We start from the raw sequence: 14,278 nt of genomic DNA on the forward strand, positions 1-14,278 counted from the left end.
AACAGGAGCCCAAATCTCTTCCTGAAAAAAGAGCTCTTATTTCCTCATTCAAGCAACATTAAATGAAATTATAGTCCTACCATTAAATCCAATTGTAAACCAGTAATTTTTCAATCTCCAATGGTACTCTTCTTTATCAAAAAATCTTTATTAAATAACAAAATATTCCAGCTAATATAAGTACTTCCTTGAGCTCAATATTAATATACTTGGCACACAATTCAAGGCTGTCTCCTCAAACTCAGGAAGTGCACGATTTCTTCCTGGTGACACAGCAGGCAGAATTACAGTGAGAGAGCCTTTGTTTCTCCCGGCCAAGTCCCAGAAGTGGTGAGGTGTGGGCGGTGTTCAAATGGGTGACTTTTTAAATCTGGATCTATGGAGCTAGATTTGGATCATAACATTAGAATTTAGAGATAATTGGTGTAAAAAAAAAAAAAAAAAAAAAAAAAAAAAGCAAAACCCCAAACCAAAAAAGCACAGCACTGTGCTAATCAGCTTAAGTGATTAGCAATGTTTTGATCTTTGGCAAACTCTGGATGAACCTTAATGAAATGGAACAGTGGGGCCAGTGTTAACAAAATGCGATCATAAAGTCTGACCAGGTCACAGTGTTTTCTTTTCTTGAGAGTCTAAGGAAGGGTAAATATTATCTTGGAATATTCTGGTAAAGAATGCAAGCAAGGCAAATAAAAGAAGGCAGTTTAAAAGATATTTTTTTGACCATCATACTTTATTTTTAATACAAATAGGTAATAAAAGGTACCCAAATATCTTTGAAACAAGAATACGTTTTCTGTGTATCAAGCCATCATTTACAGAGTAACACTGCAAAACATTTGAATTAATAACTCTTAATTTGCTTCCATAAGTTTATAGGCAATAAAAAATGATATGTAGGATGAGAACTAACCAGTAAGAACCAATTTGAAGTCCTAAAATCTTGTCTTTGTATTAATTACTTCACTGTCAAAAAAAAAAAAAAAATCACATGCATCTACAAAGAGAAGGTAGGCATCCTTAACACCAAACGTTATTTACAAAACAACTTCATTTCTCTCAGTTACTCTGGATTCTGCGAGCCTGCCCGACACATGCACCGTGGGGCCAACGTCACGGTCAGCACGGCTCGCCTGCCCCGCCTGGGCATGGCCATTCTAGGCCCCGGAGGAAGGCTTCACACCAGCTCGTAGTATTTCCCGGTCTGGGGATCAAAGTAGCAGTTCAGACACGGGTCGTACAGCAGAGTCAGCACTTCCTCGTCCTCCTCCACACTCGGGTCTTCTTCACCTGCGGGGAGGGGAACCACAGACACGTTAGCTGCCTGACTGGCCCGGAACTCCTGATTGCCAGGGCAGAAGGGCAAGAAGGCAGGCCCCTCCAAGCCTCCTGGGAGAGGTAGAATGTCAAGGCCAAAATGGAGGGGCACGGCAGATGTGCAGACTCTGCTCACAGCATTAGACAGGGCTGGCTTTGCTCTGAAGGACAAGAAAGCTGAGTGTGGAGACCGGGAAGGCACATGGCCAAGGGATTCACGGCATCAAGGATACGAGCGGGATTCAAGACGGGGGAGACAGTTCCAGACTTCACTGCGGGCCAGTGCTGTATGAATGCACCCTAAAAGTGCTACCAAGTAAACCCGAATTAAAATGATAATGTTGTTTAGGAACACAAGACACACAAAGCAAAGAACAAGTACAGAAAACTATCAGGTGATGGGTAATTTCATCAGTGGGAGGAACATCTGTCACGTTTGCTAGTCACATGGACGTGGCTTCATGTTTGTCTCTGTGACAACTATTTAGACATTTTGGAGGAACTCCTGCTGCCTAAGTTATTAGCGGTTTTGGTTGGTTTCTAACACATGCCTTGGAATGAAAAAAAAAAAAAAAAAAAAAAAAGGTTTTTGTAAGATCTTTCCTGAGCACCTTACGTGTGCCCAGGGCTGTGCTAAGTACTTGTACACTCGAGGCTGCCTCCAGCAAGCAAGTGCCTTCTGAGTACTTCTGAAAAGCACATAATAGGAGTCCTGAAGCCAGGAAGGTAAGCCCTCCCTGAGCTGGAGAAGATCAGAGCAGGAAGGAGGGCTGATTAGAACACCCCTCTCTCGGGTGCCTGGGTGGCTCAGTGGGTTAAAGCCTCTGCCTTCAGCTCAGGTCATGATCCCAGGGTCCTGGGATTGAGCCCTGCGTCGGGCTCTCTGCTCCTCGGGGAGCCTGCTTCCTTCTCTCTCTCTCTCTCTCTCTCTCTCTGCCTGCCTCTCGGCCTACTTGTGATTTTTCTCTGTCGAATAAAAACAACAACAACAAAAACCAACACCCCTCTCTCTTCCTGAGCACAGGCTGCTGAGGACCAGAGAAAGCCCAGTCTCTGGGGCTGTGAGCTCACCAGGGTTACTTTCAGAGGGGCTCGGCTGTGGGCCTGGGGCTGACATGTAACAGAGGCTCAGTCAATACGGATGTTTCTGGAAAGGGGGAATACATGATTGTGAAAAACAAGTCTGTGGATATAAGTGTCACTCCCCAGAGTATGGGAAGGTGGTGGGACTCCATCTTTCCCAGCCAAAGTCAGACCGAGCTGGTGCATGGATCCTGTCAGGATAGTGACAAGCCTGAGTTAAGTCCCAGGGAGTGGGGCCAAGATGGTGAGGTCGGGGGCTGAGATTCTACTACAGCCATTCCTCTGACCATCCAAAGACCTAAAGCATGACTGCCCCTGCACCAGGCACTGAGTGGGGGATGAGATGAGATGGTTGAAGAAGAAGGTGCTGTTCTCAAAGAGTGTGCGGCGACTTGGGCAAAACCCAAGAGCCTCCAACTGACGCTTATGGGCTACACGGGGTTCCAGCAGTCCTTCAAAAGTGGGGCTGGATGGAGGACTCAGAGCCGCCGCCTCACTGACTAACACCTCAACTGGTGGAGCCCTTTACAAAGCACTTCCCCATGCAGGAGCTCACTTGACCCTCCTGGGAAACAGGCAGGCGTCATGGTGCCCATCTGACAGAAGAGGGAAGGAAGGTCTACAGAGTTCACTGGCTCACCTAAGGTCACTTGCCGAGTCAGAGGCAGAGTCAGGGATGAACCTGGGTTTCCAGACTCTCAGTTCTGCGTTCTTTCTACCATACTGGTGCCCTGCTTTCCTTAAGAAGATGGTGGAACACGTTCAGGTGGGAGCCATTATGTTATGGGGATTTAAACATGGAAGAGCGTAACACATTGCAAAGGTGTCAAATTGTAAAGGTGTCCTACATTTGAAAAACTCAGGTTTGGAAACAAAAGAAATTTCATTTCTCACACTTCAAAGATCACAGAGAAAGATGAGAGTCCATGTGGGAGGGCAGAGGCAAAATCCGGGCTTATTAACTCCAGAAAAGACAAAGCTTGCGGTTACAGCAGCCCTTCTGGCCTCAAGAACGTCAAGGGTGGTAAATGAGAAAAAAGTTAAGACGATTCTGTGGGGTTCCAGGAGGAAGCAAGAGGATCAATGAGGGAAAGTTATGAGGAGCCAGATTTTGGCTCAGCACAAGGAAGAATTTTCTAAACCGTAGAGCAGACCAGGAAATGGGAGGTGGACCCTGGGGAGGGTGGCGCAGGGACTGGGGCGACCACTTGTGTCAGATTTTATTGTGCACAGGGCAGGACCAGATCCAGTGATCCCCGCGGTGCCTTTGATGAGTTTCTGTAACTCTTGGCTGCAGTGGCTTATGTCCTTGAAGTATGACAGGACTTTGCTAATGGCCACGTTAATGGTGGCAGCTGACCTGAGCACCCTGCACGGTTTCTAATTAAGAACAGGAAATCAGAGAAGGCAGGCTGCTTTTCCTTTACTTTCTATTGTTACCTTAAGAGTGGGCCCCAGGGTCCTGCCTCCACCTTCTTCCTTTAAGTAGAAGTTGGGAATGCTTTTTAAGTGGCTGTTTCTCGTGGAAGATGACCCCCTTTAGGTCACTTCTGCACATCAAAACAAGGGTGTGCATGTGTCCTTTATCTTCACATATTCAACCCATCATCCCTTTCTTATTTAGGCTTTTTCAGAGAATAGAACCAGTAAGTAACTTATGTGTGCAGGCTACATAATGGTGTCTATTAAATTTGTACTACGTCTAGGTGTGGATGTGACATTCATACACAAAACAAAAGCAGCTAGTGAAGATTAATGGTGGGGTGATGGGAGTTGCAACTGCAGAGAGGCTAAGAGAGCCCTGGGCCTTAGGATCCCGCCCACAGGATGGGAGGGAGCTCCGCCGCTGCCTACCCAAATGACCTTTGGGCAATTATGGGTTACTCTGCCTCACTGGACCCTCATTTCCTTATTTACCAAATGGAAATAGTACTGCCTGTTTCATAGGGTTTTGTGGGAGACGAAACTGGACCCTGGATAATATGCATAACACAGCGGACACAGTAATTCTGCAACAAATGATCGTTACTGTTACTCTTAAGGATAATGACAACCTTGAAATAAATCACGAACTACAGGTTATAAATTGCTTAGTCACTCAGAACAAAAACACTGATAAAGCTTAGAGTCCTAGGATAAGGCTTCATAGAGACGGACAGCGTCACACGGAGACAACGAGTCAGACAGGCCTGGGTCCAAATCCCATTCTACCACTGGGTAGCTGCGGGACCCTGGGAAAATTCAGCTCTGAGCCTTAGTCTCCTCATGTGAGGACAGTAATCCTACTTGTGATGGTACCTATGACAACTCAGGAAGATGCTCAGTAAGACTCCACACACACACAGTGAATACTCAATAAATGTTGTTGTTACAGTTGTCATCATGAAAAACTGAAGAGAGCCGAGGTAGACACAAAAGGGACACAAAAGGGGTGTGTCCACTTATACCTTATTCCCCATCTCCAAACTGTGCCTGTTTGATTTTTTACTACCAAGAGAAAAAAAATAGTGGATTTGAATGAAATACAAAGACCCCAACTAGCTTCATAAAGGACATAAACAAGAATTCAAGAATTCATCTTTAAGTAAAAAGAGTACTTAAACCAAAAATTGCGTATTTTTAAAAAGTAAAATGAATTTTCCCATCAGGTGTAATGTTAAAATCATGGATCATTGAGGTAAGTGATGAGAAGTCAACCCATCTCGGAGGTCTTTGTCCGTGTTTTTACTCCATCCACACACTGGGGGAAATTCTGACCTCTGGCGCGTAAGTTACATGCCAGGTTACTGTTCAGCGTACTCTGGAGCTGGTACTTTCCAAAAAGATAAAATTTTAAGCTGGTGCTATTAAGTTAGAAAACTCAATACATTTTAGGGCCAGTCAAGAATCTTTCTAGATGAAAATAACAGTTGTAATGGGCCGTGGGTCTTTATCACCCAACTGCAAAGGGATCGATGTGGATCCAATTCATTAGTAGGGGTTTTGCTACATAATGCATACAAACTGAAGCAGTAACTGCTATGTAAATGCATTCGTTCCAATACGTATCACCATAAAACTGGAACCTCATGCATTATAGCCATGGGACTAAAGCAGGTTTTGTGGTTTTTAGTACTAAAGGTTTAAATGGATGAATTTTAAAACTACCAACAATGACACTCGCACAAAAATTGGGTGACATTATGTATAATTTTACATTGAAATAAGTGCTTTAAACTTGCATAAAAGGTTTTGTTTTCATTATAACTTAATTTTCAACGCCTCCAATTTACATCATTTTAAGCCATTGTAATCCCTACGTAATGAAATTATAATATCATTAAGCAATTACCACTATGATGTCAAGCAATGGGAAATGTTTTGAAAGGTAATTATTGTGCATGGGTATGGGGTAATTTTCAATTATATTCTTGAATGGTGCAGGGTTTGTTTTTCCCCCCAATTGCTAAATTGCTCTATTTAAAGACTGGCTACAGAAACTCTGAAAGGACAAATTAACAAATAAAACCATTCTCTGCTACCACACTAAGAGCATCTGGACAGGGGTCCAAATTACATTTTTACTCTTCTCCACATAATAAAGTCATTTCCAGTGAAATAAAATTGCCTTTCAGATAATAATCTATTTACAAACTTCCAGCTTCATCCACTTTGAATTGGTTAACAGCAATAATGGAAGAAAAGCCAGCAGAGCCAGACCGAATGCAGCAATATTAGCTGCCCTCCCCTCTGTTAGATCAGTTCAGGCAAACAATTCCTTCAGTTCACCTTTTTGAAAATCCATTAATATAAATGCTTAATTATCTATATTTATCGCGTTTTAACCATAGATAATAGAAAACCTGTATGCGCAGGCTGAGTCCTCAAGCTTGAAAACAAATAATGTGGCACCGGTTTATCAGATTTAAAAATCTCTGAATCAAGACACTGCACTTGATTTTCGATTTTCTGACACTGCCATCCAGAATTTTTTAAAAAAAGTTAATGCGTTTTCTCTCTTATAGATCTTGAGAACTGATTGACTGTACTTTTATGTGCATACTAATACACTATTGTTTAAACAATTCAATGGTGAGAGATCCCCATTCCAAACAGTCAGCCTCAGGATCAATAAAGATGACATTTTAGATAAGATTCCGCAGAGCACCAGGGGCTCACAAACTCTCCCACCAACGTTTCTCACAGTAGGGCAAAATTAACTTGCACTAAAAACTGAGAAAGTCTACTGTGAACTGCTGAATTTTGTTTTTTGGCAAATATGTGTCCTGGGATGAGAGAAGGATAAATGATCCAGGATGGGATAAAAAGGAGGAAAAGATACTTTCTTGCATTAGAACACCATGTTGTTTCTTGGAAGGCAAATAACACGCCATGATTATAGTTCAGGTTTCGTTTGGGAAATAAGTATATCACCCTTTTTGCAAAAACCAGTGGCTATATTTTACTTGGAAAATGCCATTGAAGACAACATATTGAAGGATCTGGAAGATTAACTGGGAATTAGTGTAATTTCATTCTTTCCAGGTAGTCTCCACTTACAAACGTGCAGTGATGCAAATGTGTGCTTGTGTATCAAATCATTGAGTTAAACTTACACAGTGTTACATCTTAAACTTACACGTTACATTTTAATTTTATCTCAGTAAAGCTGGGAAAAGAACCTACAAAGCAATTGTGCACTTGGGAATGTGCAGCTTGTGACTCTGAGTGTGTTTTGTTACACACCCAGGTTAGTCCCTAACCAGACTACTGAGCTGTGAAACCCATAATGTCTCAATGGCCTGATCTCAGGCAAGGTGGCAACACTGGAGCGAGAAGCAAATTCACCCCAATTTCAGCAAGGGAAGCTGAACTCACACCTTGGACTAGGAACATTTCTGGGGTGAATCTGGGGAATAAGTAGGTGGGGATAGTTCTAGAATAAGAGAGAGAGTCTCTGACACCAGCAATGTGTTTACTTCCCTACTTACGGGTGCACTTCTAGTACTCCTAGAAGGAAGGCACCTCTTTAGCCTAGTGAGGGCGTTGATCACCAGCCCCCCATCTCCCAACCACTTTCGTGCAGAGAAGACACCCCCGAGACTCTGATAGCTGCATAAGAGGAAATACGTCTCTTCCTCAGGGTTAATCTGAGAGCAAAAGCAGCTCCTTGCCTAACAAGGGAAGGGGTGGGGACTCTGGATTCCGCAATGTCATGAATACTAACGAACATTATAGGAGTGGAGCCTTGAGATGGGGATGCCACAGGTTGAAGGGGAGTACTAAAGGGAGTAGTATTTTATCCAGAAAGCTTCAAGAAAGAGAACTTCCTAAATTTAAAAATTGCAGTGGACACGTCAGTTGTATGGTTCTTACTGACCTCAGTGGGAATTCTGTGGCCTTGTAGCAGCATGGGGGTTAGAGGTATAGATTGCTAGGTCTGACAGGCCTGGGTCAGAGTCCTGCTCCACACTCTGGGTTTGTGACTCAGGCAGTGACCTTAACTTCACCTGTACGGTGGGGAACATAACATAGCCTCACACCTGGCAGTATCAGGAGGAGTCATCGTGAGGTAACACAGGAAAATCTGACATTGTGGCGGGCACATGGCCGGTGCTGACTTCTCTTATTACTTCTACCTTGCCAGGATTGTTTTTTGCGGGGGAGAAGGTCTCTTTGCACCTTAAATAAATCTTTTTTTTTTTTTTTTTTTAAGATTTTATTTATTTATTTGTAAGAGAGAGAGAGTGAGAGCGAGCACAGGCAGACAGAGTGGAAGGCAGAGTCAGAGGGAGAAGCAGGCTCCCTGCGGAGCAAGGAGCCCGATGTGGGACTTGATCCCTGGACGCTGGGATCATGACCTGAGCCGAAGGCAGCTGCTTAACCAACTGAGCCACCCAGGCGTCCCGCACCTTAAATAAATCTTGACGATACAAGAAGGATCCAAAGAGTAGACCAAATCATACTTCTGTTTTCCATGGGCAGATGATTCACGCAAGCACTCATTAAATATTTATTAAGTGTGGACTGTGTCCTAGGCGCCAAGTCAAGCACCTGGGGACACCATGGTTTTTCAGTGAAGCATAATCTCTGTAAGATAGCTAGTAAAACAGATTTTAGAAGACTGTTTGAGATTCATCGTATCAGGTGGATGTCGAATAACCGTGTGGAAGGAAATAAGACTCTGGAAGGCCTCCCCTCTTGTGCCCAGAGCACATGGCCAGATTCCCCTCTCTCTGCTTAGCTTCAAGGAGCCATGAGTCCTAAATTCTTGGCCAGTAGTTCGGATATTATATCTTTACAATCAGCATCTGCTGCCTATTTGCGTCTCGTGGGAGATACACCCATGTTCATAAAGGAATATCCTCTATGCCTTGCCATAAAGAAGGCACAAGGATGTTGTTTTTATGGGATTCTGGCAACTCCACAAGCACTTCTGAATGTCTTTCTTACTCAAAATCTATGTAAACTGCAGGAGCGGTTCTGCAGGCCTGACGAGAGAGGTCATTAATATTCCATTTTGGAGCTGGGAAGCATGAATAATTGAAGGGTCATATCTGTAAAGGAACAAATGTCAAAAACAAATTGACAACTATTCTTCAAGCAAAGTCTGCTTTATTTTCCAAAGGTCAGCTTGGTAGTTCTCTTGAGTAAGTTCTGAAATCATAACTTCCCATTTTCACATTTCACATGCGCTCCAGGAACACACATTTGTGCCAAGTGTTAAGGGTGCCTGTGCCCCTGGTAACTGACATTCGGTGAGCAGGCTGTGGCCCGGGAGGAGCTGCACGCAGCGCCCCGCTCTCCCTCCAGACGCAGGGCCCGGAGCGCAAGGCCGGTCCCGCCGGCTGCCTGGCTCTCCAAGAACACGGCCTGTTTCCTTGAAGGTGGCATTTATACACTCGAGGCTTCTGTCTGAGCAGGAGCTGTGGCTGTGACACAGACTCGTACTGAATAAGGCAAAGACTCAAAGGCCAGGTCTAAGGCATGTGTGACAAGGAGTAGAGGGAGACCTCATTTGAAATGGAGTGAGGAAGCCTGGAAAGGGAGGCGCTTTCTGTGGCCGCCTATGCCATGCTCCTGGGCAGGAGGAAGTTCATCTTATTGCCCCAGCAGAAGGAAGGGAGATTTTCTCCCTGACAAGCAATAGCCTAGACAATGGGAAGCGTCCCCATCTTTAACTCTTGCTTTGGACTTTTAGATTCTAATAGACTTTCCTTCAAAGCAGCCTCTCCCAAAGTCCTCCTTTGTCTCTACAAAGTAATGTTGCTCTCCACACCTGCCTACGCTTTGCTGCAGCGTGCAGGCCCCAAACTGCCATTCCTTTGCTATTCCTAAATAAACTTATTTTCCTGGTAAAATAACTCGCTCTTTTGTTTTTAAGGTTAACCCACGCACTTAATTTTATATGGCCTGGGGCAAGTTTTCTAGTACTATGTATTGGTCAGGCCCTGCTGCTGAACTACAGTTATGCCTCTCACTCTATAGAAGCATCTTGTCCTCTCCACCTGGGCTGGAGCTGTAGGGGTTTAGCACGTTACTTCCCAGCTCTGAGCGCCAGTGTCCATGTGGAAAAGGCTAGGAATAACAGTAGCTGCCATTATGAGAAGTAAAGGGTACTTGCAGGTGTGGATCATAGGAAGAATAAATAAATATTAGCTATTGTTATTTCTGTCTTAGAAGTTTAAAGATGGGAGACCCTCCATCCCTGGGAACCAGGCTTCAAAACCACCTTCAAAAGTTCTGCAGAAAGGCACTGATAAGGAGGAAGCCTAATCCTAGCTGGGGCTAGGACTGCACCACTGTCTTAGCTGGTTCAGCAGAGCCCCAAGGCAGGGTTCTGAGACCCTAACTTCCCCTTTAGCCAGAGCGGTTCTATTCTTCTCTCTTTTAAATGTTAGAATTTCATAGGAAATTCAATTGATAAAAAAGTTTCACGGCTTATAAATATACTTTAAGAGCCACTGCCTCAGGTTATCTGTCACTGTTTTAATTGCTAAAATTCAAGGGTCTAGGTTCAATACTCTCATTGACAAATTTTAGAAATATACATAATATACTAAAAATCTGGAATAGAGGAAAAGTAAGTAAGTAAGCAAGACTTACTGAAAGTAAGACTTCAATGAATTACTCATTTTTTTTCAAGGTTGGTATAAAAATGGCCATTTGAAGAACATTTCTCTCTCTCCTTTTTCCCCTCTCAGTCTTCCAGTCTACCTTCTAACAAAAATTTAGAGTATCTAATAACCTACAGAAATTGCATAGGGTACTTGGGATCCAGGAGTGAGCAAACAGATGAAGTCTCTGCTTTTACAAACTCACAGGCTATGTAGGAAAAAAGACATTAAACAAGCCAAAAATCACGGATTATACATTGTGAAAAGGGCACGAAGAAAATGTACAAGGTGAAGGGAGACTGACCTGCTTAGAAAGGCCTTTGGGAAGCGAGGTGACAAGGAATACTCAGGCCCGGCAGCTCGGCAATCCAGGGATCCTGTCTCTCCGTCAGGCCCTTGCCTCCCTCAGATCTGGTCAACACAGCAGCTTTGCCCCTGAGCACCTCACTCCCATGGAGAAAATGCTGTCACTTGTGATTCCTGACAAGCATGAATAGGAGGGCTGAAACAGGAGACCAGACGTCTGCTTCCTCCTGCTCCCTTAAAGAACTTAGCTACTTAGCCCTGGAGATGTTTCCATTTGTTTGTTTGTTTGTTTTTCCCGTATAGATCAGGAAATTTCAAGAGGAAAAAAAATTTCAATTCCTGATTTCATATACATTTCTTTTTGAGTAGGTAATCTAGGTACTTGGTACAAAATAAAAAAAGTATAAAAACAGTGGGGCCGGGCCGTTTGGAATCTCATCCCAGCTCTGCTGAGGACTGGTTGTGTGACCCTGGGCAAGGCATTCAAAAACTTTGTACCTCAGTTGTCTCAGCTGTAAAGATCAGTAATTACATACTCACACTAATAGTACCTTCCTCACAGTGTTGCTGTGATAGCTACTGTTAGAACTTAGCATGGTGTCCGGCATCTCTCTCTAAATTCTTGGTATCCTGCAACCGAAGCCCCAAAAGAGGCCCGGCTATCCACAACCATGTCTCCCTCTTGCTTCTGGTGATACAAACTGGATACTTGAACCCATCATTTTACTTTGACAAACACTGTATAAGAACACTATCTTGGCACAGTAACATGTAAAGAGTCACCAAATAGGCAACACCAGTTTTTGATGATATTAATTAGCTATAAACCACTCAAGCAGATCAGAAAAGGGGAACGGGACAGCTGACAGAAACCGAGGCTGACGGGCAGGACGGGCACCAGACCTGGTTAACATTGGCCAGAACATTTCTATAATCTTCTGAATTTATTCTGTTAATTTGCCCTCGTTGGAAGTTCTGTTTACCTTCAACATAACTGAGCTCCTGCTGTCAAAACATCACTTTGTAATGGTGACTCAAAGGCCTCCTTTCTGCTACTTCTCACTAATATATATCTTGGGTGCCTTTGCTCAAGGACCACGCTCTCTGTTCCCGTGGTTTATTTAGGACACTTAACATAACATATTATTTGTTCTCTCACAGCAAGGTCTCCTCCTGACAGCAGAGATTCTATTTTTCTGTCATAAGTAATTATAAATGTACACCTCTAAAAAGATTCCCAATTTGAGGGGCATAATCTATTTCAGACAGTAAATCACGGAGACATCTCCATCCCTTGGGCAGCCAAAATGTGCAACTCAGATGTATGAGCTCTCACTCTGAATTTTCCACACCTGAAGAAAAATGGGATGCTCCACTTTCTCCCTGGGGCAGTGAGGGGAAAAAACCTGGCACCTTTGTTGGAGCAATTTATTTTGGCTTCAGTTCCTGTATTATTTGTTTTAACTTCAGATATCGTGCTTCTCTCTTCAGAAGCCCAACTCAAAAGGCTGTCTCAGAGAGTCCCACTCTGAGGTTATCTGTCACTCTACCCCTTCCATCCCAATCCCTGTTTCCACCAAAGGTTCTTTTCCCTTCCTCCTCTGTGTACTCCAGACAATCACGTTCCCTGCTCACAACCCAAAACTGATGGTTCATTTCTATGACTCTCGCCCACAAAGGGAACCCCAGGCAAATTTTCATTCCTGCTTCCTTCCCATTCTTCCATTGCTAACATGAATTGCTATAACTCTGTGCTGGCTTTACCTTTAAAGACAAATATCCCTGCGTGAATGAAAACATGTATCTAGTGACGTAGGAGCGTGGTGTCTGCTTTATATTAAAATGAACTGCTAGTATTTGGTAGGTGCTAATATAAGTGCTTTATGAATCTTCACAAAAAACTTCCAGGCAGATGCTATCACTTTTAGTCTTACTTTACATATGTGGTAACTGAACGTCCTACAGGCCACACAGCAGGAGCTGGTAGACCTGGAATCCAGATGAAGGTCAATTTGATACCGAAGGACTTATTATCCTATAAAATGAGGCACAGGGTATCTCATTTTGGGGGTGTGAGCCTAAATGATTAGCATTTAATAAAAACAGTGGCATCTCAAAGTGACTGATTTTCTCTATTTGTAGTTAATGATTTTTATTTTTTTATGCATAACATTTTCCATAGTCCCACCTTGAGCACTCAAGCTTCCAGAAGAATCCAGATGCTGGTCTGTTGGGTGTTGACTGGGAGGAACTATTGGTGGGCTCAACATATTCAACCAGTCCCTAAAAAGAAAAGAAGAAAGTAAATAAACAACAGGTCTGCAATTTCATATATAAATTTTATCTTTCCATTGGGTTTTTAATTTCCTGGGACTTCCACAGAGAAACATTTTTTCCCCTCCTTCATATTGCAGAAAGACAGAACATCCAGAAGTTAATATTCAGTTCTATAAATCGGTTAATATATTGTCAATCACTGAACTCACTAGTTGTTCCACAGATATATCAACTAGATTAAAGATGACTATTCCTCTCAAAAGCTTATTACTGTGGCTATTAAACTGTTCCCAGTTCCTTTCCTATAAGAAAATTATTTTGGGGGTGCCTGGGTGGCTCAGTAGGTTAAAGCCTCTGCCTTCCACTCAGGTCATGATTCCAGGGTCCTGGGATCAAGTCCCGCATCTGGTTCTCTGCTCAGTGGGGAGCCTGCTTCCTCCTCTCTCTCTGCCTGCCTCTGTGCCTACTTGTGATCTCTGTCTGTCAAATAAATAAATAAAATCTTAAAAAAATTATTTTGATAATTCAGAAGAAATGCAGTAGAGACAAAGCTTCTTAAGGATCTTTGGGTAAGGAAACCTGGCAAAGTCATATGTTACCTCCATGACAACATTCCAAATGTGATCTGAAACAGAAGGTGGTCTTGGAGCCATTAGGGACTAGACACAATGGTGGGGTCAGCAGGCACTCACTCAGTCTTTAGAGCATCGGAGGGCAAAAGAAGGTAGAGTGAGGGGAGCTGGTCCCTCAAGTGACCCATTCTTTCAGTTCTCCCATTAAGAATGGGGGCAAAACCACTCTGGAAAGCCACTTCTACATTCCCGCTCCTCTGCCTCCAACTGCCAACTTTATTTCCCAAGTTCTTTACTCCCCTTCCTCCTCCATTCTTTTCTGGTCCTCTCGGTCCCTCTAGGAGGTCCCCGAATGGGTATGATGCAAGAGGGTGACATCCGGGGGCTCGAGTCACTGTGTGCTATACTTCAAGCCTTTCTTATCTTTAAACTTGTTAGTGAGCTTCCGGCATGGGGGCAGTAAGGGAAAGTGATCCAACACGAATTCATGCTTGCATTGATACTAGCATCTCTTTCGTTTATCTTATTCTTCTCAACAGGAGCATGGGCATGTCCTCATGACTAAACAAGTTCTTTCTAAATTTCTGTATTTCTGTCTTTATTTACAATGGGAGACAATCCCAGCAG

General features: G+C 43.5%; 1 protein-coding gene across 5 annotated transcripts in view; it reads right to left on the reverse strand.

The window, feature by feature from the left end:
* Positions 1-712: 712 nt before the first annotated feature.
* Positions 713-14,278, reverse strand: part of CFAP20DC (CFAP20 domain containing) — a 250,019-nt gene continuing 236,453 nt past the window's right edge. For all 5 annotated transcript variants that reach the window (XM_059161355.1, XM_059161354.1, XM_059161358.1 and 2 more), the window contains 2 exons: positions 12,991-13,085; positions 713-1,290 (listed from right to left, as the gene is read on the reverse strand). In XM_059161355.1, the coding sequence (XP_059017338.1) occupies positions 1,178-1,290; positions 12,991-13,085 (208 nt within the window). In that variant the 3' untranslated portion in view covers positions 713-1,177. The remainder of the gene's footprint in view (positions 1,291-12,990; positions 13,086-14,278) is intronic.

The sequence above is a fragment of the Mustela lutreola genome, chromosome 2 (assembly GCF_030435805.1).
Source record: "Mustela lutreola isolate mMusLut2 chromosome 2, mMusLut2.pri, whole genome shotgun sequence".
In the NCBI taxonomy this organism is placed as follows: Eukaryota; Metazoa; Chordata; class Mammalia; order Carnivora; family Mustelidae; genus Mustela; species Mustela lutreola.